Below are 19,547 nucleotides of genomic sequence, written 5' to 3'. Positions count from 1 at the left end.
TTGTTTGATGTTGCACCTGCAACTAATCAGTTGATTTGTTTATTTATTTATTTTGCGCTGGGGACGTGCCTTGTATCAATCCGCGTTGTATCAATCCGCCTCGGAAATATAGTACCTAATGTAAACCGATCTGGCTCTGACTTGGGGAGGGGGCGCGATGAACTGAATACACCATAGGTGTTCCGTGAAATAGATTATTGTATGTCCTACTTGAGCGGTTTCTACAAACGGGTACAAATTCGGGGTATTTTTCTGACATACTTGTCAAGTAAAGATCAATCTGAAACTGATTCTGATTCTGTGCTCTGAAAGTGAAGAATGAATTCTCGCATGTTGTGGAGGGACCAAATGCAAAAATGAGTTTAAAAGCAGTCAGCTCATAGGTGATATGGATTTTCAGAGAAAGTGACATGCTACATGCAAATGATTGACACTGTTTTTATTTTATTTTTTTTCTCGATTATCTTTTATCTGTAACTCATTGTTGGTGACTGAAAAAAATAATTTAGACTCATTGAATTATAAAGACTGCCACGAGAAGGCTACACTTTAGGGACTTCTGGCATGTCGCAACACATTTGGAAGGGCCAAGCAAATCATATAGGGAGTCAAGGTCCACAGATGCCCCTCCCATGACACTGACATGGATCTATGACACAAGCCGCCAGTATGCGGTATTGACTGTTGCCCTGATTGATTTATTGATGGAATGGTTGGCATGTTAGGAGTCACATTGGTGGCTATGTCAGACATCTTGGGAATAGAGCACAGAACAGTGTCAGACACACTGGAAATACCATGCACGGCAATGTTTTTTGTTGCAGGTGGTTTCCACAAATGTTCAGCTCCACCCTTCTGCTTCCCATCACCTATCCCGGGCCATAATGGGTAATGGACTTCCGACCTCCGGCAACACCTCCTCCCGACACCAAAAGCGAGAGCTCTTGTGGGAGGCGCCCGCCGGTTTCCTTGGCAATAAGGTGGGCCATTGTCAGCCGTCTGTCCGTCCTACCGTCAACCGGCGTGACGCTGTGTCTCTTTTCAGCTGTCTTCGTACGGGGGTGTCCTGAACTATTCTGTCTTTTATGACGGGTCATTGGAAAACATGCAAGAATTTGTCCCAGTCCACACTGATGTCATCATTCAGGTAGCAAAAGTAGAGCGGAGTCTGAGTGGAGCACAAAACATGGGATGAATAAGATGCAATCTTCTCCAATGTAGGGCAACTGGCAAGCGCTCCGCCTCTCACCACCTCGCCTACTCTTTCTGCCACCCTTGGCCGAGCGCTCGGTTGCCATACAGATGATCCCAGAGCAATTTGTAGATGAACAAAAGGGTGTCCAAGTTAGCCGTGATGACCTGCTATCAGTTTTTGCTGAGGTTACATCAATGAGGGTGAAAATTCAGCTAAACACCTCTACCAGTGGAGCTGTGCGGTGAGGATACGCTCACCGAACGATCCCATCAGCCGAGCTTGTCTGATCCACACTTATGAGTCGACACTTTCCTCTCAGCCTCGCCTTCGTGTCTCTGGATGTGGCCGACTCTCAGTCGGCATCTGGTGTCCAGGCAGTTGCCATGGAAACCTGTGAATGTCCATGGGGCTACAGCGGTACTTCTTGTGAAGTGAGCTCATCACTTCTTTTACACAGATATGTTGAGTGCTCTTGAGAGGCTTCTTTTTGAGTGTCTTTGTGTATGTCTAGTCGTGTCTTCCAGGTTTTTACAGGGTTGGTGGAGTTTTGTTTGGAGGAAACTGTATGCAGTGTGAATGCAATGACCATGCCTCCGAATGTGATGTCAATGGCGTGTGTCAGGTAAGTCATCAGGATCCATCGACAAACCATACTTGCAGTACAAAAAAAATAAATTCATAATGACTTTTGTCCTCCTGTACTTCACTTTTAAGAAATGTCCACAGGTGTTCATGTAAAAAAAAAAATACGCCAGCGAGACAAAGTCCCAGGAATTATTTTGAAGACTGCTGGTTATTGCAAGTTCAAAAGTCACATTTCCTCTTCATTCTGAGGCAATTTCTGGTCCATTTGCGAAAGTTTTTTTTTTTTTTTTAATCCATGAATAGTCCAACCATAAATCAGCATGTCTTTTTCAAGGGAGTCCTTGAATTTTTGGAATAGAAATAGTTCAGGTGATGGTTTGAATAAGCTGACCATGTTGAAGTTGCAATGTGAGAAATGTTTTTGGTATGTGGTAATTTTTGAAAAGTTAAACATCTTCCCAAGGTCAAGTGAATGAGCTGAACGTTTTGGATAGTGACTCAGAACGATATTAAACATTTCGTCCCATTCTTTTCTAACAGGACTTTATTTCTAGTTTTTCTTTTTTAATTAGTTTTTAACACAGTAACAGAAATCCTAAAAAAAAGAGTCTGGCCAAGACACGTCTTTTGGCATCTCATTTGTGCGGATACATTACACCGTGCATGGAATAATTAGAAAGGAAAACAATATTAATAATGTATGAAAGGTGCCTAAATTGACAGTATAGTAATGTGCACAAGTGTTGTTTGTTTGTCAGGGTTGTAGCCATCATACCACTGGTCCTCATTGCAATCAATGTCTTCCTGGTTTCTACGGCGATGCCACAGAGGGTACAGCAGATGACTGTCAGCGTTGTCCGTGTCCTCTGACAGAAGCGTCCAACAGGTGAATTGTCCAACACAAGGACCCAAAGAAGGGCAAAAGTCTTACCCACTTGCTTATGTTCAGTTTCAGTCCGACATGCGTGCTGGACTCTTCGGGACTCGTGTCATGTGACCAGTGTCAGGAAGGCTACACCGGGAGCAAGTGTCACAAGTGAGGAGACATTTTGTTGACAGAAACACAGCTGAAGCAGAACACGTGTGATTCCTTTACAAAATGTTGCCAGGTGTTCCAGCGGTTTCTACGGCAACCCGCAGGTAATAGGCGGGACTTGTGTTCGCTGCCAATGTAACAACAACGTGAACACGGAAGAGGCGGGACATTGTGATGCCGCCAGCGGGGAGTGCCGCCGATGTCTGTACAACACGACTGGGAGGCACTGCGAGATCTGTGCCCCTGGTTTCTATGGAGACGCCATTCACCAGAAGGATTGCCAAGGTGCCACGCACACTCACGTATTCATTGCTAAGCAATGGTCCATTTTCTGAGCTGTTTATTCTCACAAGGGTGGCGGGAGTGCTGGAGCTTATCCCTGCTATCTGCGTGCAGGAGGCGGGGTACACTCTGAACTGTTTGCCAAACAATTGCAGGGCACATAGAAACAGGCAACCAGTCACAATCACATTTACAGCCAATTTAGAGTCTGCAATTAATGTATGTTTTTGGGATGTGGGACCAAACCGGAGTGCCCAGGGAAAAGCCACGCAGGATCGGGGAGAACACTCAGAGTCTGCACAGGTGGGGCTGTAATTTGAAACCCTTTCCTCAGAACTGTGAGGGAGATGCTCTGGTAATATTTTCAATTCAAATAATTGATTTGGAAAATGCTTCTTGCTGACTGTGGAAAACACAAAAAAGACTGGATCATCTTTGAAGACATAAGATAGTTTGGTATTTGACAGCCTTGGTTGATTGTATACCAGGCCTACAAGGTGAATGCTTGTATTTCACACTTACACTCATCAGATGTTCATTTTTTTTGCAGAGTGTAACTGCGATGTCAACGGATCTTTGTCAAGCATTTGTGACATCACATCAGGTCAATGTGCATGTCGAGACAACGTGACAGGACGGGCGTGTGACCTCTGCCGGGTTTGACAACTTTTACACTTGCCCTTATTGAGTAAATCTTATGAGTAGTAATAGTAATATTCATGTTCTGGTTCAGCCGGGATTCTTCGGGCTGCAGAGCGGCTCAGGCTGCGTGGCCTGTGATTGCAACCTCTCAGGATCTCTGAATGAATTGTGTGACGACACTGGACGCTGCCGATGTCTGGACGGTGTTGACGGAGATAAGTGCGATCACTGTGGCCGTGGTTACTTTGGTTTCCATGCCAACGGCTGCACAGGTAAGCGCAGGTCCTAAAGTTGTCTACATTGTGGCTGCTAATTGTTAAAGATTTTTCGTTTTTTCTTAGCATGCACTTGCAAGCACACGGGCGGGAACTGTCACCACCAAACTGGGGAGTGCCTCTGTCCTGTCCATTCTACAGGTGACACCTGTGACAGATGTGAAACAGGATATTGGGGTCAAGATCCTATCACAGGTTGCAAGGTACCCATACATACACCCAATTGATAACCATTTGTGTCCTTTCCATTGCAGTGCAGAATAACTCATGACCTAATTACAATAGTGGTGAAAATGATATTACATGCAGCACAGTGGCGCAAGGGTTAGGTTTAGAGCCTACGTGTACCTGAAATGAATTTAGATGAGTTTTAAGTCGGGATTTTAACCCCTATCCTTTCGTAGCAGCTCTAATTCCAGTGGAGTACTGGAGCCTGAACAGAAAACGGTCAGGAGCTTCCAGAGTTCTTTCTGGCGCCTGGAGTCACAGAAAGACCAGTATTTTGCGAGCTTAAGTTTGTCGACGGAACATATTTTTCGACTAAGTCAATATGATAAGAGGGTGTTAACACATGTAATCGTATTACATCAAAGATTTGGTTCGTTCCAAAGTAACTATCTATGGTGTCATTCCAGTTCTTTCAAAGAAACAATCAAAGGACCTGTTGATGCTTTCATTTGAAAGGAATAAAAGTCATCAATATTTATTCAAATTAAATTCTTTATATTATTTTGAGAAAGTATTTGAAATTGTTACACTTCTACTACATTTTTATCTTGTCATTGTAACCAACTCCACTTTCAAAGTCATCATCCTGACATCTTCGTCCATTCAGCCTTGCAACTGCAGTGTAGAAGGAAGCGCCGCCTCTCAGTGCGATCTGACCAATGGCCAGTGTCTGTGCAGAGAAGGATTTTCTGGGAGGTCATGTGAATTGTGTGCTCCCGGTCACTATGGTTACCCAGCATGCTCGCCATGTGGCTGTGACATAGCAGGAACAAAAGAAGACTCGTGCAATGAGACACTCGGAGTGTGTGACTGCCAACGCAGCGGAGAGTGTGTGTGCAAGGTAACGCTTGTTTGTGTGCTTGTTGCAAGCATCGCAACATGTGGACTGAGCATCTCCGTGCGTGTTTTGAGGTGGCTGTGGTGGGGCGACACTGCCAAGAGTGCATTTCGGGTTTCTTCGCTCTGTCGTCAGACAATCCGGACGGCTGCTCTCTGTGTTTCTGTTCTGGAGTGAGTCAGGACTGCGAGGAGCATGCTGGCCTCACCAGATCTCTTGTGAGTACTTTTGAAGCCATGTGTTACGCTCATCCCTTCAGCTGACAGTTGTTACCGTCATCTTGCTTGTGTCTTCTGAAACGTTTTGATTTTTTGCTGGGAACTGGAATGTACTGGAGCATGGTACTCAGCAAATTTGTAGTTTAGAGCCATAACCAACTGAAATGTTATAAAATATTAATGTTACGGGCCTCAAGTTTTAAGGCCGGCGTCACAAAGTTGAATATTGTTTTTGTTCCTTTGAACTGACCTCTCCAACCTCTCCTCCTGGAACCCTGGAAAGCAGAAGTGATGAGAAGGAGAGAGCTAGTTGCTACTTCTTCCTCGGAAAGCATATTCTGAAGTAAGAAGGAAGATTCCCACCCCCTTTATGCATTTCCGGGAACCAATCCCGGCAAACGTTTGGATCTGCTGCCCCCTATCACAGTAGTTGTTAGCTCAATACTCAATAAATTGTGAAACCAAAACAGCAATTTGTAACCCCTAAGCTTCACATTTGTGTATATCACATTAACATCCCATCCTATCCGTCTACCGTACGCGATATACGTTAACATTTGTTTATAATACTGAAGTGTGTCAAAAATGAAGCAAGCAGACATTTTGTGACATATTATTGAATGTGAGTGCCAAGGCTTCTTCTCTCTGTCTTTCATATCTCAGAAGAACAACATTTTTGAAAGGTATCAATTAAAGTCAACTTTTTCATCCTGAAGCACAATTCTTATTTAAATTTCAATGACATTATTTCTTATAAAGCGGTGGACACAGACACACAAGCGAGGGGGCGCTTTAACTATCACAAAAAGTGTCACTGGACAAGACAAAATAAGGGCAAAAGCTGCCAACATAGTGTTAGTGAAGAAAAGGAAAAAGCAGCAATGCAGAAACTAAAAATAAAAATGCAGTTCATTACATGTTTGTGCTGTGTGTCTTCTTAGATCACAATGGCTCTCTCTCCTGCACTTCTCCCATTGGTAAGCCAGTCCAACCTGGAGGGCATTATATCTGGAGTCTACCAGCAGGGCGGCGACATGCTACTGGACACCCACCAGCTCAACATGAGCATACTGAGAGATCCACTCTACTGGAGGCTGCCCCCTCAGTTTGAAGGGCACCAGGTAAGCACAGTGCCACCTTCAGTTCCAGCTCAGGGTTCACGTAGTTGTTACAACTTTGCAATGTGAATGTGTGTGTGTGTGTGTGTGTGTGTCTGTGTGTGTGTGTGTGTGTGTGTGTGTGTGTGTGTATGTATAGCTGCTGTCCTACGGTGGGGTATTGTCCTACGTTGTAACTTTCTTTGCGGACAATGCCGGAGGGTTGGTCAATCGGGAGCCTCAAGTGCTGATGAGAGGAGGAGCCTTGAGGACGCTGCTCATCTACACTGAAATGGTATCCCCTGACAACGGCATCAGGACCCAGCATGACATCAGGCTGACCGAGGTGCTGCAGGCAAAGCCAGGCCATACTTGAGCGACTATATCACATGGTTACAATGTGCATGTGCATGTGTGCGACAGCACAAGTGGAGATATTTTAACTCGGTGTCTGAGAAGGCAGTCAGTCACAGTGACTTCCTGTCGGTGCTGAGCGACTTGCAGTACATCCTCGTCAAGGCTTCGTATGGGACGAGACTGCGGCAGACCAGGTGATTGGCTACATTCCCATGTTGATTGGTTGACTGAGCCTGAGACGTCCTATTACCCTGTTAAAGGATTTCAAATATCACCATGGAGACTGCAATAAAAGCAAACGAGTCAGAAAGCACAATGCGCGCGGCTCGACTGATTGAGTCGTGTTCCTGTCCACCTGCTTACGCAGGAATGTCATGTCAGGTAAAGTCGTGAGACTGTGTCATCACGGTCACCATGGGGAACCTTAAGTCTGTCACAAATTTCATGACACCCTACATGTAGGAATGCGCGCCAGGTTTCTTCCGCCAACCGCTGTGGGAATTGCCACCTCAGGCCCAAGAGTCTGCATTTGTGCGTCCGTGTGTGGCATGTCGCTGTAACAACCACAGCAGCAACTGCCACGCAGACACCGGCCACTGCCAGGTGAGACGACGCCACATCTCTCCGAGTGGCTGGAGAGCAAGACTTACCACAACAGTGTTTGTCACACAGGAGTGTCAACATCACACCAGAGGGCCTAATTGTGGTCAGTGTGCCCAGGGGTATTATGGGAACGTCACTGGCTCCATTAGTGACTGTTCGCTGTGTGCTTGCCCCCTACAGGAAAACAGGTGATGTTGCACCCTTTTGCTTCAATTGATTCACTCATTTCCAGGTTTAAATATCAAATGTGTATGTATTGTGTAGCTTTAGTCCCACTTGTGTGTCTGAGGGAAATCTTGGAGAATTTCGCTGCACTTCTTGTCTAACAGGATACGAGGGGCGCTACTGTGAGCGGTAAGTTCCCACGCTCTAAATTTGAAACCTTAAGTTACATCAAGGCAGCTTTCAAATCAAGCAGCTCCTATATATAGCTTATTATCATTCACTTAAAAGAATTAGGAGCATAAACACACAACCTGTTGTGGTTATTTGAGGAAGTCATTGACTCTGCCTTCATCCTGCAGGTGCTCTCTGGGTTACTTTGGTAACCCCTCATTGCTGGGTGGGATGTGCACCCCATGCAGCTGCAATGAGTGGGGCTCCATGCATCAACTGTGCGACCCGCTGACGGGCCAGTGCCAGTGTAAGGCTGGGGTCAAAGGTCCAATGTGTGAGCGGTGCGATGAGCGCCACATCCCAGAGGGAAACCAATGCATGTGTGAGTGTCCGTGATAGAGAAAAGACTGATAATAATGGCGTTTGTTAGCAGGAGTTAATCATGTAGTGCTGTTCTTTACGTGATTATCGGCTGCTATTCCTTCCATAATCGCGTGGTGGTGTTCTTTACGTGATCACCTTCTGGAGGGCTTTACATGACCATCTTCTGGTGTTCTTCACCTGACCATCTGTTGGTGTTTTTTGTGTTACCATCTGCTGTCATTATTGACATGATCATTTGGTGTTCTTTACAAGCTCATCTGCTGATGTTCAACGTGATCATCTGCTGGTGTTATTCATGTGATCATCTTCTAATATATTTTACATCCGCACCTTCTGGTGTTCTTCATGCAATCGTCTGATGGTGTCTACGTCATTCTTTGCATCTAGCATGTGATGACGAATGCACCGGCCCTCTGCTGAATGACTTGGACCAAATGCACCGGAGCTGGCAGTCCGTCAACATCAGCAGTGTTGCTCTGGCACCCTACCACCAGTTGTTGGAGTTCAACAAACAGACCAAAGACATGCAGGTACTTAAAGGCAACAGTGTTCGACAAGATATACGTTGAAGGCCCTTTCGTGTTCCATGATCTGCGCTGAAATCCATCGGGCCTAAAATCTTAAATGTTTATGTTCAATATTTCCGACGTTCAAGCCACTCATGAGTTGGAACTTCAAGTTAGCCAGTAAGGAATCAATCAAAGCTGCAGAAGAATAATAAACAAATAATTAAATATGATAATAAAACCTGACATGAGAATACACAATTTCCCCTCTGGGGATCAGTAAAAGATATATGTTAATCTTGATTCTCAGTTTTACTCTATTACTTGGATTAAATGAATAATGATTATTTTAGGACTCTTGATCATGTCAATTAAAGAATGTAGTGGGCTGTACTTTGTCCACTGCTGTCCAATCAGAACATAAGTGTTTTCAGTTGTGCTGATTGAAGTGCTGTGTGTGTCAGCTGATGTTTTCAGAACAGATTTCTTTGGAGATACCAGTGTCCAGATTGGAAGAAGATTCCATGCAACTGACCTCTGACCTCCAAATTCTGTTAAATCAGGTATGCACAAGTCAAGTGACGAAAAAAAATTTGCAAAAGAAGTGCAGGAAGAGTTAACTTTTTATTGGTTGGTCAGACAACACATGTATCAAATGCCTGGGAGAGAATGAGCATGTCCTCCATGGAATTGGGCTCGTCCGCCAATGACAGCTTGCCATTCGGAAGTCAGCTGATGGAAAATATTAACAGGATTCAAATCCAGATTGAAGGTAAGCAAGTCGTCTGTCATCGCAATACGACAAATTGAACTAACTCACCTGTGACTGGTGTAGCACTTGAAAAGGAGGCTGGGCAAATGAATGGTGCTGCTGACATAGAGCGAGAAAGAGCCAGCCGAATGCGCCTGCTGGACCAGATGGCTTCCATTTTAGAAAATATGAGAACTGTCAATCTGACCATGGCCATAAATCTGGGACGTCAGGAGCTCAGGTTTGTCTTAACGATCTCGCTCCGGTCACATTCATTGGTTGAGTGCCCTGTGATTGGCTGGAAATCAGTTCATTGTTAGTCAGTATGTGCCCTGTGGTTGGATTATCCAAAGTCATTCGGGATAGACTCCAGCTGACTCGAATAAGGACAAGCCCTGGTTCAGTTTTTGACTCTGAAGCAGCCTCCTTCTTTTTCAGTCTTTCAGAGTCTCTTGTCAGTTCGCTCCAACTTGTCCTCCTGCCAAGCTTGGACAGCATGCTCCGCCCCCTAACTGCCACCCTCAATGCTCATGTGGAAAAACTGCAAGATGCACAAAAACGTATGGAAGATGCTGCAAAAGAAAACGTGAAAACACACATTGTGAAAAACGCCACAAACGCTCTGATCTCCCAATATCAGGTATAGACAAACACACACACACATACACACACCATCTCAGGCAGACAAAAACTAACCTTTTCTTGATTTTCATAACAATCATTTTGCCAGTGAAAAAGTAAATAATGTGAAGTAGCAAATGTAGTTCAATTGGAATCAGCATTCATGTCACAAACACTCACCGACGTGGCCAATCATCTGAGTTGTCGGTCTCCAAACAAGCGTCATTATTCCGTGTAGAGTGACATAATCAACAATTGTCGAACTGGCATTGAGGATGACTCATAACCTAGACGCAGAAAGTCTGGCTTAATAATAATAATTAATATTTTTGTTTCTCTCCATGGTGTGACATATCCAATGTGGTTTCCTAGACATTGAATAATACTGTGACAAAGCGCCCAAACGCACATGAGTCTGTGACCCATGTGCTTTCTCATCCTCTTCTGCCGGGAGTATGTATGCTGGAAGCAGACGCCATGCGCCATTGCTCTTGTTGCTTCTATGAAGGCAAGCTCCAATTGACCCCACAGTGCCCTGCGGTCATAAACATCCACAAACAATTGCCCTGCTGCCCGTGCTCTTTCTTCTTATCCTGTCTTTTCTAAGACCCATGTGAGGATGGGACCACTCTCTTGGCAGTTGTCACAGTTGGAGTATGTATTTTGGTCATTCCTCCCGTGCAATACACTAAACAAATTTATGACACCGGGTTTTGTAATCTGACATTGCTACCACCGTGAACAAGAAAAGTCATGTCGTGTGAGATCGGCATGAATTAGAAGGATTGTGCAAAAAAACAACAACAGAAATAATGAACATGTGTGGAGGTGTGCCACATGGGTCGGTGAACACCCCACTTGAATTCATTCATTCATTCAGCCCACTAAATTAATGAGGATCTGAATATGGGAGTGTTTGCATCACTGGACTCACTGTGACATTTATGCAGCCCCAGAATTACAATGGTCTTTTCAATGTCCTCCTTGAACCGAGAAGTAGTCAGTGACACTGACTGTTGTTTTTTCACCTGCTCATTTGTTAACATTTCGACCAGGGCAGATGAGCTCAACAATTTCTACTTAGACACTGCATGCTTATTTGAGCAATCAGCAACTGTAATGGTGCCTTTTGACTTAAGACTTTCACACAGTATTTAATGTGTTCATGGAGACTTGAACACATTTTTGTTTGTGTTTGAGTCAGGCAACCTATCAGAATGTTAGTGTTGGATGTGGGTTCGTGGAGAACATGATGGAGGCCAGCCAGCTGCTGCTGAACGATGTTGTCAACATGACGGAGGAGTTCGCTAGCATCGCCGTCGTAAGACCTCCACTGGCCAAACGCCAATAACAATGACATCATTTAAACATGAAACTCAAAACAAGCATGTTGTCACTGTGTGTGAGAAGCAGACAGAAATATTGGGAGGCGAGCTCGATCAATGGTGCCCTCTGCTGAGGAAGAAAGTGGACGGTCTCGTTATTGGACTGAAGAGCACCGATTCACTGGAAATGGTTTACCGTGCAGAGAGATGCGCCCGCCTGCTTCAAAGCGATGCTCTCTCTCCACACAGGTAGCTGTGAGATGCACTTGTCTCCACTTCTTATTTTTGTAAATAAACATTGTTTTTTTTAATGAAGGTTTTTGTTTAAAAAAAAATAATAAAAAAAAAAAATCTATATTTTTTCATCTTAGCTCTCTGTCATCATTGTGGAACGCTTCTCAGAACAGCAGGCAATTGGTCGTGCTGGATGCCGATGTCACGGATAGCGTCAGCAAGGCCTGGCGAGTTGCCTCGGATGCTCACGAGTTTGCCAGTCTCGTTTTCAATATGGTACAAATTTGCTTGGACATGATTGCTCAACCCTACCACCTGGAAAGAAGTGTTGTCACTGTCTCATTCAATACGTGCTCTAGACCAAGCAATCAGAGCAGCTGCTGTTAATGGAGGGCGGGCCCAGGCTGAGTGCGATCTCTGCTGTGCTCAGTGAGAGTCATTCGATCAACAAGACAGCAGAAGGTCTGTCTATCAAAATATTTTTCAAAGCGGAAGATGTCGGTTTGTCCTCCAAACTGACAATCTGTGTTCCAGACTTGGAGCTGGCGGTGTCTCTGGTAACCACGAGACAGCAGATGCTCAGTAACCGTGTGCACAGCACCAGCATCCTCCTCCATCAGCCAATCAGAGAGCTGCAGAGCCTCTCGAACTGTGAGACAATGACTTGTCCCTTAGACGTCTACATGTCGACTAGTGCATTGTTTACATGTTGACACGAGTCGACATGTTTCTATCTTGACGTGTGGATTTGATGTGGATGTCTCAGGTTCATTGCAGCTGGAGGAGGCCCACTTGCAGGCTGCACTGGCACACTCCAACCTGCAGGAGGCACTGCAGCATGTGTATACCTTCAGACAGCAACTGCAGGATTCTTCTTCTGTGGTGGAAAATATGAACTTGAGTGTTACGGAGACCAATCATCTGATGACACGCACACATTCAGCAGGTATGTTGATGGAGACGGCGGGAGCTCTCGCAAGATGTTGCAGCTTTACAAAGAGGAGGCTTTCTTATTGGGTTTAGCCAACGAGGTACAGCGTGAACTGGAAGAAGCAGAGAATCGTACACAGCATTTGAGTGAGAAAATAAAGCCGCTGAGCATGCTGGGAGAAAGCCTGAGCAAGAACCTGTCTGATATCAGAGAGCTCATCGAGCAGGCCAGACGACAAGCGGCGTCTGTACGTCAATTTGCTTCCGACATTAATGACTGATTTGTTTGGATTGGGTAATGTGCTAATGGACTGGGCTGTCACACAATGCGTACTGTTATGTCACCAGATTAAGGTGGCGGTACAGGCAGATGGAGAATGCGTCCGATCGTACCGACCCCAAATTCAGTCGAGCAACTTCAACACCTTGACTTTGACCTTGAAGACCAAGAGGCCCAACAATCTGCTCTTCTATATGGGCAGCAAGACAACAGTATGCACGTGCACACCTGCGCAAACAGGTGCACACACACACACACACACACACACTATTGCATTCCCACTTTCTCATGTCGCTTCCATCAAGGTGGAGTTCCTTGCAGTGGAAATGCGCAACGGGAAAGTGTCTCTGCTCTGGGATGTCGGATCCGGCAGCACTAGGTTGGAGTATCCCGGACTCGACATCACCAACAACAAATGGACCAGAATCAACGCCACACGGTACCAAAAAACACCTGCTCATTGGAGATCACATGAGCATCCCTGATCAGAGCAGTAATGTTTGTAGGCTGGGTGCTCGGGGCTTCCTGTCCATCTATCAGCTGGAGGCGGCGCCATCACCAACAGTGATGGCAAGATCACCTGGACCGGCCCGGGTTCTACAAATCGACAACAGTACTGTCATCCACGTTGGAGGACTGGCAGATGACACCCAGGTAATACACGCCGCGTGTGTTTGCGTGCGTGCAGTTAAATGCTCAGCGTGCTTGTGTGTGACATCAGAGGCCGGCAGCGTTGCAGTGGTCCACGTTTAACGGTTGTTTGGGTGAAGCTTCGCTCAATGAGAAAAATGTCGGCCTGTGGAACTACATCACGAGACGAGGACAGTGCGGAGGCTGCTTCAGCAAGTGAGCACACGTGCACAAACACACACTCTTGTACGACATCACAATTGTTGATGCTGACGTGAAAGTGGTGTCTTAGTCCACAGACAGAAGAGACATCTTTCCACTTTGACGGTTCCGGATTCTCATTGATCCAAAAGTCTCTGCGAGCAACATCGACATCCATTGTGTTATTGTTTAAAACGCTGTCGCCGGCCGGATTGCTGTTGTACCTGGCCTCCAACAACACCGTACGACTGACAATCACATGCACACAGACTGGCAACAACATGAGTACGGAAACCTTTATTGTGAACACAGCTCAAGGTTTTTGCCTCCTGCAGAGGGACTTCCTTTCCATTGAGCTGGTGGAGGGCTACGTCCGTCTGACCTTCGACCTAGGGTCTGGTCCTCTGGTTTTGGCTTCCAACAGGAAGTACAACAACGGCTTGTGGTACAAGGTCACGCTGCAAAGGAACCGACGCAAAGGTAAGGCCAGCACAGCTGCATCAATGCTGCTTTATTTCACCGAGCTGATAATTGCATTTGTGTGCATTTACATTTGTGCATGTGTGTGTTTAGGTCACCTGTCAATCATGGCAGCTGACCAATCATCGGAAAAAGAAGTGTTGGAGGCAGAGTCACCTGGATCTGCTTCTGACCTGAACCGTTCTGACCTTGACCCCATCTACATCGGAGGACTTCCTGCTTCTCAACCAATCAGGTTGTAATTGACTTGCACACATGACAAATGGATGAGCGATAAATAAATGAATTGTTAAAAGCATCGATTGAATGTTATCATGTTGAAGAGGTCCACACATGAGATTTACTATTTTGTCAAAGCCATGTCCTTTCAATACATAGCACCCCAAAACGTTATGACCGGTGAAAGGTTACTCCCAGTTCCCTTGTCATCATGCAACCGTATGCATCTCAATGTCTGAGCATCCACTTGGATTTCATGTTCTTTTCGTCTTCTTGCCATCTACACACACTTGTGATTTTCACTGTCATAGCATAGCGTCGGCATACACACAGAGCTCAAAAGGGGCGTGTTGCAGCTAACTCTTCATATTTACGATTTAACATGCTTGCTAGGCGGCAAGTGGTCTCCAGGTCCTACATTGGCTGCATCAAGAACGTGGAGATAGCAAGGTTAAACTTTGACCTGCTAAGAGATGCGTATGGAGTCAGGAAAGGCTGTGTTCTAGAGGTACAAACACAGACATGTATGTGTATATATATATATATATATATATATATATTATATATATATATATATATATATATATATATATATATAATATACACACACACACACACACACACACACACACACACACACACACCTGTGGAACTCTGATCTTAGATTGTGTTCATGTTTCTTGACTTGTTGTACCTGTGTTTTAGGCAGTGCGGAGCGTGTCAATGTTAAGCAGCGGCTTTGTTGAGATTGCTCCTGTTTCACTCGGTCAAGAGGCAGAGATTCTATTCTCTTTCAAATCTAACAACCAATCTGGAGTCCTCTTGGCTGCTATCATTGATAATCGTGCCCAGCGACGGGTAAGATTCCAACAATATCGTGAGTTGCCTACGTCTGATGTCTTTTTAAATGGTGTGACATGCTTGCGTACCTATGTCTACAGCACTTCCTGTCCGTCCACCTGCTATCTGGTTCTTTGGAAGTGGAGCTTGGGGAGATGGGTGCAGACGGTCGTCGGGTTGCAGTCACTGGGGCGGAAGGCGGATTTTTCACAGATGGAACAAAACACTCGGTCATTGTTAACATCAATAGGAAGTGAGTGTTACAATGGCAACAGAGAAGCTCATCACTGTCATGTGGCTTGACCTACCACTCCTCCGTCCGTCTGTCTCTTAGGTCGCTTTCAGTACAGGTTGACGAGGGAAAAGCCAAATCAGCCTTGTTGTTACCAGCCGGACTTTCCCGTCTCTCCACGGCCTCTTTTTTCATTGGAGGACTGCCTCCAGGGGAGCAGGTTCATTTGCCAATCAGATTACAGAAGATATCAAAGTTGTTCAGAGGTTGCATACAGCACCTGGTGCTTGGTGCTCGGTCAGTCTTGCGCGCACACACACACACACACACACTAACTGGCGTTCTCTCAAATGATAGCCCTTCTCTCAATTAATTGGCATTCTCTCGTTAGGCTTGTCGACCTGTCAGTTGCAGTCAAATATGTGGGGGCGGAGCTTGACAGATGCATACTGGAGGAGAAAGTCGGAGGGGCAGTGCTTCCAGAAGACCATGATGTAGAACCCGCTCTTCACCCTTCCCATCTGTCTGTCGCAGCAGCACCCAACCATCTGACACCTGGTGAACTCACGGTAATTTACATCTACACAAATAAAAATATGACTGAACATTTTTTATTTATTTTAGATTGGCGTGTTGGTTCGGGGTTACAGAAAAGTCGGTCACAGACCCGTTCTAGGTGCGTTTCAGGTGCTCGTACTTGTATTCTGACCTTTTCCTTATAGTACAGAGACACACCAAGATCACATATGGAACATATTACTCAGTTGTGCTCTAGTCACTAGTTTACTCCTTGAACAAATTAAGTGCAACTCAGCCTCTGGCTAACAGGAAACATGGCTATCAATACGCTTTTGCCAGTGGATGAATTTCCGGGTCTGAGAAAGCATTGACATCCAGTGGAAGCAAAGAATACACGGAGATACAGGCGGTGGAGCTAAATCAGGTTTCTTGAGCAAGTCTTTGTGTCTTAACAACTGCTGTTGTGGTCAGATTTGCTAGGAGCCAACCAACCAAAAAATATCAGTCACAAACCTATAAAGTCTTGCATCTATGGGTTTACTTGGTGACACTTTTTGTCCACTTGATGGGCCTCTTATCATTGAGTCAACTGAACCCATATTTGACCCATAAAATGGCGATCATAATCTTTCATGTCACACAAGCGGCCCCGGTTTATGGCATGTCGCAAAGCTTTCTCAGAAGACTTTTTCCCATGTAAACTGCAGGGAAAATCGATGGGTTAGCATTGGGTCTCAGGAATGCAGTAGTCCTTTTTGATGCCGAAAGTTGAAAGAGAAATCGCTGAAGCAGTCAACACTTCTGTAGGATATTGCTATACTGTGAGTAAGTTTCGTTCGGCTTGTCCCTTTCGGGGTTGCCACAGCGTGTCATCTCAGATGAACGCACATATGTTTGGCACAATTTTTACGCCGGATGCCCTTCCTGACGCAACCCTTCTCAGGGAGTGGAGGCCCCAGTGGGATACGAACCCACAACCCCTGGTTTATCAAACCAGTGCTCTAACCACTGAGCTACAGGGCCTCTATATTGCTATACTGTACTGTGAGTATAGTCCTTAAAAATATTCTACACCAGTACATGTTTTCAGTGGCTATTTTTTAAACAAAAAAATGCCTTACGTCTCTTAACTTATTCAAAAGTGGGTCATAGCTTTGCAGCATTACTAAATTGCGGGTCCCACGGTGACTCTAGTTAAGAACTACTGCCCTAGTCACAAGTCCACGCCATGAACCAATACAGTGCAGTTCAGGCTCTGCCTGATATGGAACACGCCTAGCAATATGCTTTTGGCGGTATGGCAAACTCATTTGAAACAGCATTTAAAAGAATAGCATTAGTCTACCTGTTTTCAGGGGGTGTTTAAAAATGCTTTTTTTTTTTCTTTAAGTCTACAAAAGTGTGTTGCAACTTTGCAACAAATGGAAAATCGAGGTTCCGGGGTTACACCAATTGAGAACCACAGTTTTAGATGATTCGTGATGTGTGTTGCAGTGTATGCCAGAAACAGAGTTGACCTTCCTGCCAACAGCAGCTCAGTTTGGATCATCACGACATAGTCACATGACTTTTACGATCGAGCCAGTCAGTGTCCGCAAAAGGTGAGATAGTGTTGTTTCAGAGGTCGGAGCTGCGGGGGCAAAAGCTGGCACTACCTCTTATGTCCCATTCTTACCAGCGTGTCCCTGCGCTTGTCACTTCGAACCCGAGCTCGGGACGGTTTGTTGCTGCTCCTGTCTGGTGGCAACCAGACAGACTTTACCATCCTGCGACTGGCGGCCGGGCGGCCACTGATATCAACAGACCTCGGCAAAGGTGCTGTCACCGCCACCTCCGCTGTTGCCGTGAACGACGGAAAATGGCACACAGTGAGTGAAAAGAATTGCATGGGTGTCTGGAACGTCAGCATGTACATACTTACGTGTGTGTTCCAGGTAAGCGCCGATGTTAGTCGGCGCTCCATTTCAGTCTCTGTGGACGCCTCGACTCCGGAACGGGTGGCGGTTAAAGGGAACCAGCTGGACGTCAGCAGTAAACTGTATCTGGGTGGATTACCACGCGTGCACAACACCCAAAGAATAAATGTAAAGCATCAACAACAACAACATCTGAAGAATGCCTGATCGAGTGATGTAACATCCATGTGCCCATTTCAGGTGTCCACAAGTCTCGCAGGTTGTGTTCACTCTGTCAGTCTGAATGGCGTCATGCTCGATCTCTCTCGACCAGCGTCACGCTATGACGTCACTTCCTGTTTCAGTAAGGAAGAGCCAGGAAGTTACTTTAATGGCAGTGGATACGCCGCACTGAGTGAGCAAGAGTGATTAAGTGTGATCACAGTGAGTCAGGGTGAAATGAATGACTTGCATTTGTTTGTGCTCAGTGCCAAATGGATACAAGGTTGGTTCGGACATGTCTGTGTCTCTGGAGTTTCGAACGAGTCGATCAGAAGGCATCTTCCTTGGCATCAGCAGTGCCAAGGTGGATGCCATTGGACTAGAGATGATCAAAGGACAGGTGAGGACGCCTGACCACCAAGTGAAATACTTCCAATATTTGTGTAGATTCTACTAGCAATTATTGTATGGTGTAACATACTCAGGTGGTGTTTAATGTGAACAACGGGGCGGGCAGAGTGTGGGTTGCTTCTGGCAGTCCTGTGCTGTGTGATGGACGCTGGCATCATCTACTGGCCAGGAAGACCAAACACACTCTAAGTCTAATCATAGATGGGCATAGCAACTCCATCAGCAATCCCTACCCACAATCCACCTCTGCTGAGACCAATAATCCCGTCTACGTTGGCGGGTACCCAGGTGAGGTTGAGACGCAGACACATTGTGGAGAGCCATTTAGGAGATCCTTGATTATTTTGTTGGTTGCAGACGGAGTCAAACAGAATTGCCTGTCAATCAAGTCGGCCTTTAGAGGATGTCTGAAGAATGTCCATCTCGTGAAGTCGCACATCAACAGTCCTCTAGACATGAGTCAGGCCCACTTCTCGTTGGGTGTTACCCCCAATGCATGTCCTGCTGCTTAACCCATCTTCACGTACTCACTCTTCAGCTTTTCTTCTGATAAATAAAGACCTGAAAATGTTTTTTTTATTTTCACTCCTTCAATTTCAGTGAGAATTCAATTGCATTTTAGCACACAAATGAGAGAATTTCTAGTGGAATCCTGCACTGGGCTGAATTTCATACCTCCAGGGTGGGATCACTTCCTGCTAATTGTCCAAAGGTGCCAGGGTGAATGCAAGTTGTTGGGCTTCTTCAGATTCTTCTGTTGCAAAGGAACTTTCCTGAGTGAGATGACCCGGAAGTACTTGAAGGAACATTTAACACAATCTTTAGCAGAGGGGTTCCCCCCCGCCCCTGACCAACCTGTATGAAAGTGAAGCGTATATGGGTAGGATGAAAATGAAATGTAATGGCTGAAAAAATTCTGGTTTGCGTCAAACTTCCAGGCTGGCATTTGACACAAAAAGTGGGGTGCGGGGGTGGGGGAATTACATTTTGTAGATGGGTTACAATTGGGAAAAGTGAAGAACAAACCTTTTATGAATCGGTCTCAAAAATTGTATAAAGCTTGCTACACATTAAACATCAGAGTTCTCAATTTAGAGAGGGGGTAGTCAATAAACCAAGACACACATCATGGCAGTCGGAGAAATTTTTGATGGAATTTAGTAGAATCTACATCA

The 19,547-nt window shown here is 45.5% G+C and overlaps 1 protein-coding gene and 1 long non-coding RNA gene across 3 annotated transcripts in view; one reads left to right on the top strand and one right to left on the bottom strand.

Moving 5' to 3' along the window:
* The window catches only part of lama1 (laminin, alpha 1), a 33,380-nt gene extending 14,423 nt beyond the window's left edge, over positions 1 to 18,957 (top strand). The window contains exons 13-64 of one of the 2 annotated variants that reach the window (XM_061805410.1): positions 825 to 980; positions 1,046 to 1,147; positions 1,222 to 1,436; positions 1,515 to 1,626; positions 1,707 to 1,817; positions 2,539 to 2,666; positions 2,730 to 2,816; positions 2,890 to 3,101; positions 3,649 to 3,755; positions 3,832 to 4,012; positions 4,082 to 4,218; positions 4,851 to 5,084; positions 5,156 to 5,299; positions 6,241 to 6,420; positions 6,557 to 6,742; positions 6,820 to 6,947; positions 7,014 to 7,134; positions 7,216 to 7,356; positions 7,426 to 7,544; positions 7,621 to 7,710; positions 7,881 to 8,074; positions 8,464 to 8,606; positions 9,047 to 9,145; positions 9,222 to 9,354; positions 9,418 to 9,574; positions 9,772 to 9,973; positions 11,159 to 11,275; positions 11,365 to 11,528; positions 11,651 to 11,789; positions 11,873 to 11,975; positions 12,048 to 12,164; positions 12,280 to 12,459; positions 12,537 to 12,691; positions 12,792 to 12,935; positions 13,029 to 13,162; positions 13,230 to 13,377; positions 13,445 to 13,569; positions 13,646 to 13,796; positions 13,890 to 14,034; positions 14,128 to 14,269; positions 14,647 to 14,761; positions 14,959 to 15,111; positions 15,195 to 15,346; positions 15,428 to 15,622; positions 15,717 to 15,894; positions 17,339 to 17,445; positions 17,523 to 17,712; positions 17,779 to 17,928; positions 18,001 to 18,154; positions 18,228 to 18,361; positions 18,447 to 18,660; positions 18,730 to 18,957. In XM_061805410.1, the coding sequence (XP_061661394.1) occupies positions 825 to 980; positions 1,046 to 1,147; positions 1,222 to 1,436; positions 1,515 to 1,626; positions 1,707 to 1,817; positions 2,539 to 2,666; positions 2,730 to 2,816; positions 2,890 to 3,101; positions 3,649 to 3,755; positions 3,832 to 4,012; positions 4,082 to 4,218; positions 4,851 to 5,084; positions 5,156 to 5,299; positions 6,241 to 6,420; positions 6,557 to 6,742; positions 6,820 to 6,947; positions 7,014 to 7,134; positions 7,216 to 7,356; positions 7,426 to 7,544; positions 7,621 to 7,710; positions 7,881 to 8,074; positions 8,464 to 8,606; positions 9,047 to 9,145; positions 9,222 to 9,354; positions 9,418 to 9,574; positions 9,772 to 9,973; positions 11,159 to 11,275; positions 11,365 to 11,528; positions 11,651 to 11,789; positions 11,873 to 11,975; positions 12,048 to 12,164; positions 12,280 to 12,459; positions 12,537 to 12,691; positions 12,792 to 12,935; positions 13,029 to 13,162; positions 13,230 to 13,377; positions 13,445 to 13,569; positions 13,646 to 13,796; positions 13,890 to 14,034; positions 14,128 to 14,269; positions 14,647 to 14,761; positions 14,959 to 15,111; positions 15,195 to 15,346; positions 15,428 to 15,622; positions 15,717 to 15,894; positions 17,339 to 17,445; positions 17,523 to 17,712; positions 17,779 to 17,928; positions 18,001 to 18,154; positions 18,228 to 18,361; positions 18,447 to 18,660; positions 18,730 to 18,884 (7,680 nt within the window). In that variant the 3' untranslated portion in view covers positions 18,885 to 18,957. Of the gene's footprint in view, positions 1 to 824; positions 981 to 1,045; positions 1,148 to 1,221; positions 1,437 to 1,514; positions 1,627 to 1,706; positions 1,818 to 2,538; positions 2,667 to 2,729; positions 2,817 to 2,889; positions 3,102 to 3,648; positions 3,756 to 3,831; positions 4,013 to 4,081; positions 4,219 to 4,850; positions 5,085 to 5,155; positions 5,300 to 6,240; positions 6,421 to 6,556; positions 6,743 to 6,819; positions 6,948 to 7,013; positions 7,135 to 7,215; positions 7,357 to 7,425; positions 7,545 to 7,620; positions 7,711 to 7,880; positions 8,075 to 8,463; positions 8,607 to 9,046; positions 9,146 to 9,221; positions 9,355 to 9,417; positions 9,575 to 9,771; positions 9,974 to 11,158; positions 11,276 to 11,364; positions 11,529 to 11,650; positions 11,790 to 11,872; positions 11,976 to 12,047; positions 12,165 to 12,279; positions 12,460 to 12,536; positions 12,692 to 12,791; positions 12,936 to 13,028; positions 13,163 to 13,229; positions 13,378 to 13,444; positions 13,570 to 13,645; positions 13,797 to 13,889; positions 14,035 to 14,127; positions 14,270 to 14,646; positions 14,762 to 14,958; positions 15,112 to 15,194; positions 15,347 to 15,427; positions 15,623 to 15,716; positions 15,895 to 15,949; positions 16,002 to 17,338; positions 17,446 to 17,522; positions 17,713 to 17,778; positions 17,929 to 18,000; positions 18,155 to 18,227; positions 18,362 to 18,446; positions 18,661 to 18,729 lie in introns of those variants that run through there. The other variant, XR_009792738.1, reaches the window with a different exon arrangement.
* On the bottom strand, positions 9,783 to 15,297 carry LOC133492767 (uncharacterized). The gene is made up of 3 exons (XR_009792741.1): positions 15,183 to 15,297; positions 10,135 to 10,241; positions 9,783 to 9,905 (listed from the first exon to the last, which is right to left on the bottom strand). It is a non-coding gene; the product is annotated as an uncharacterized LOC133492767 (long non-coding RNA).
* Positions 18,958 to 19,547: the final 590 nt, after the last annotated feature.

The sequence above is a fragment of the Syngnathoides biaculeatus genome, chromosome 19 (genome assembly GCF_019802595.1).
Source record: "Syngnathoides biaculeatus isolate LvHL_M chromosome 19, ASM1980259v1, whole genome shotgun sequence".
Lineage (NCBI taxonomy): Eukaryota > Metazoa > Chordata > Actinopteri > Syngnathiformes > Syngnathidae > Syngnathoides > Syngnathoides biaculeatus.
The sequence above is the reverse complement of the archived record's forward strand: the minus strand, read 5'-3'. Positions and strand labels throughout refer to the sequence as shown.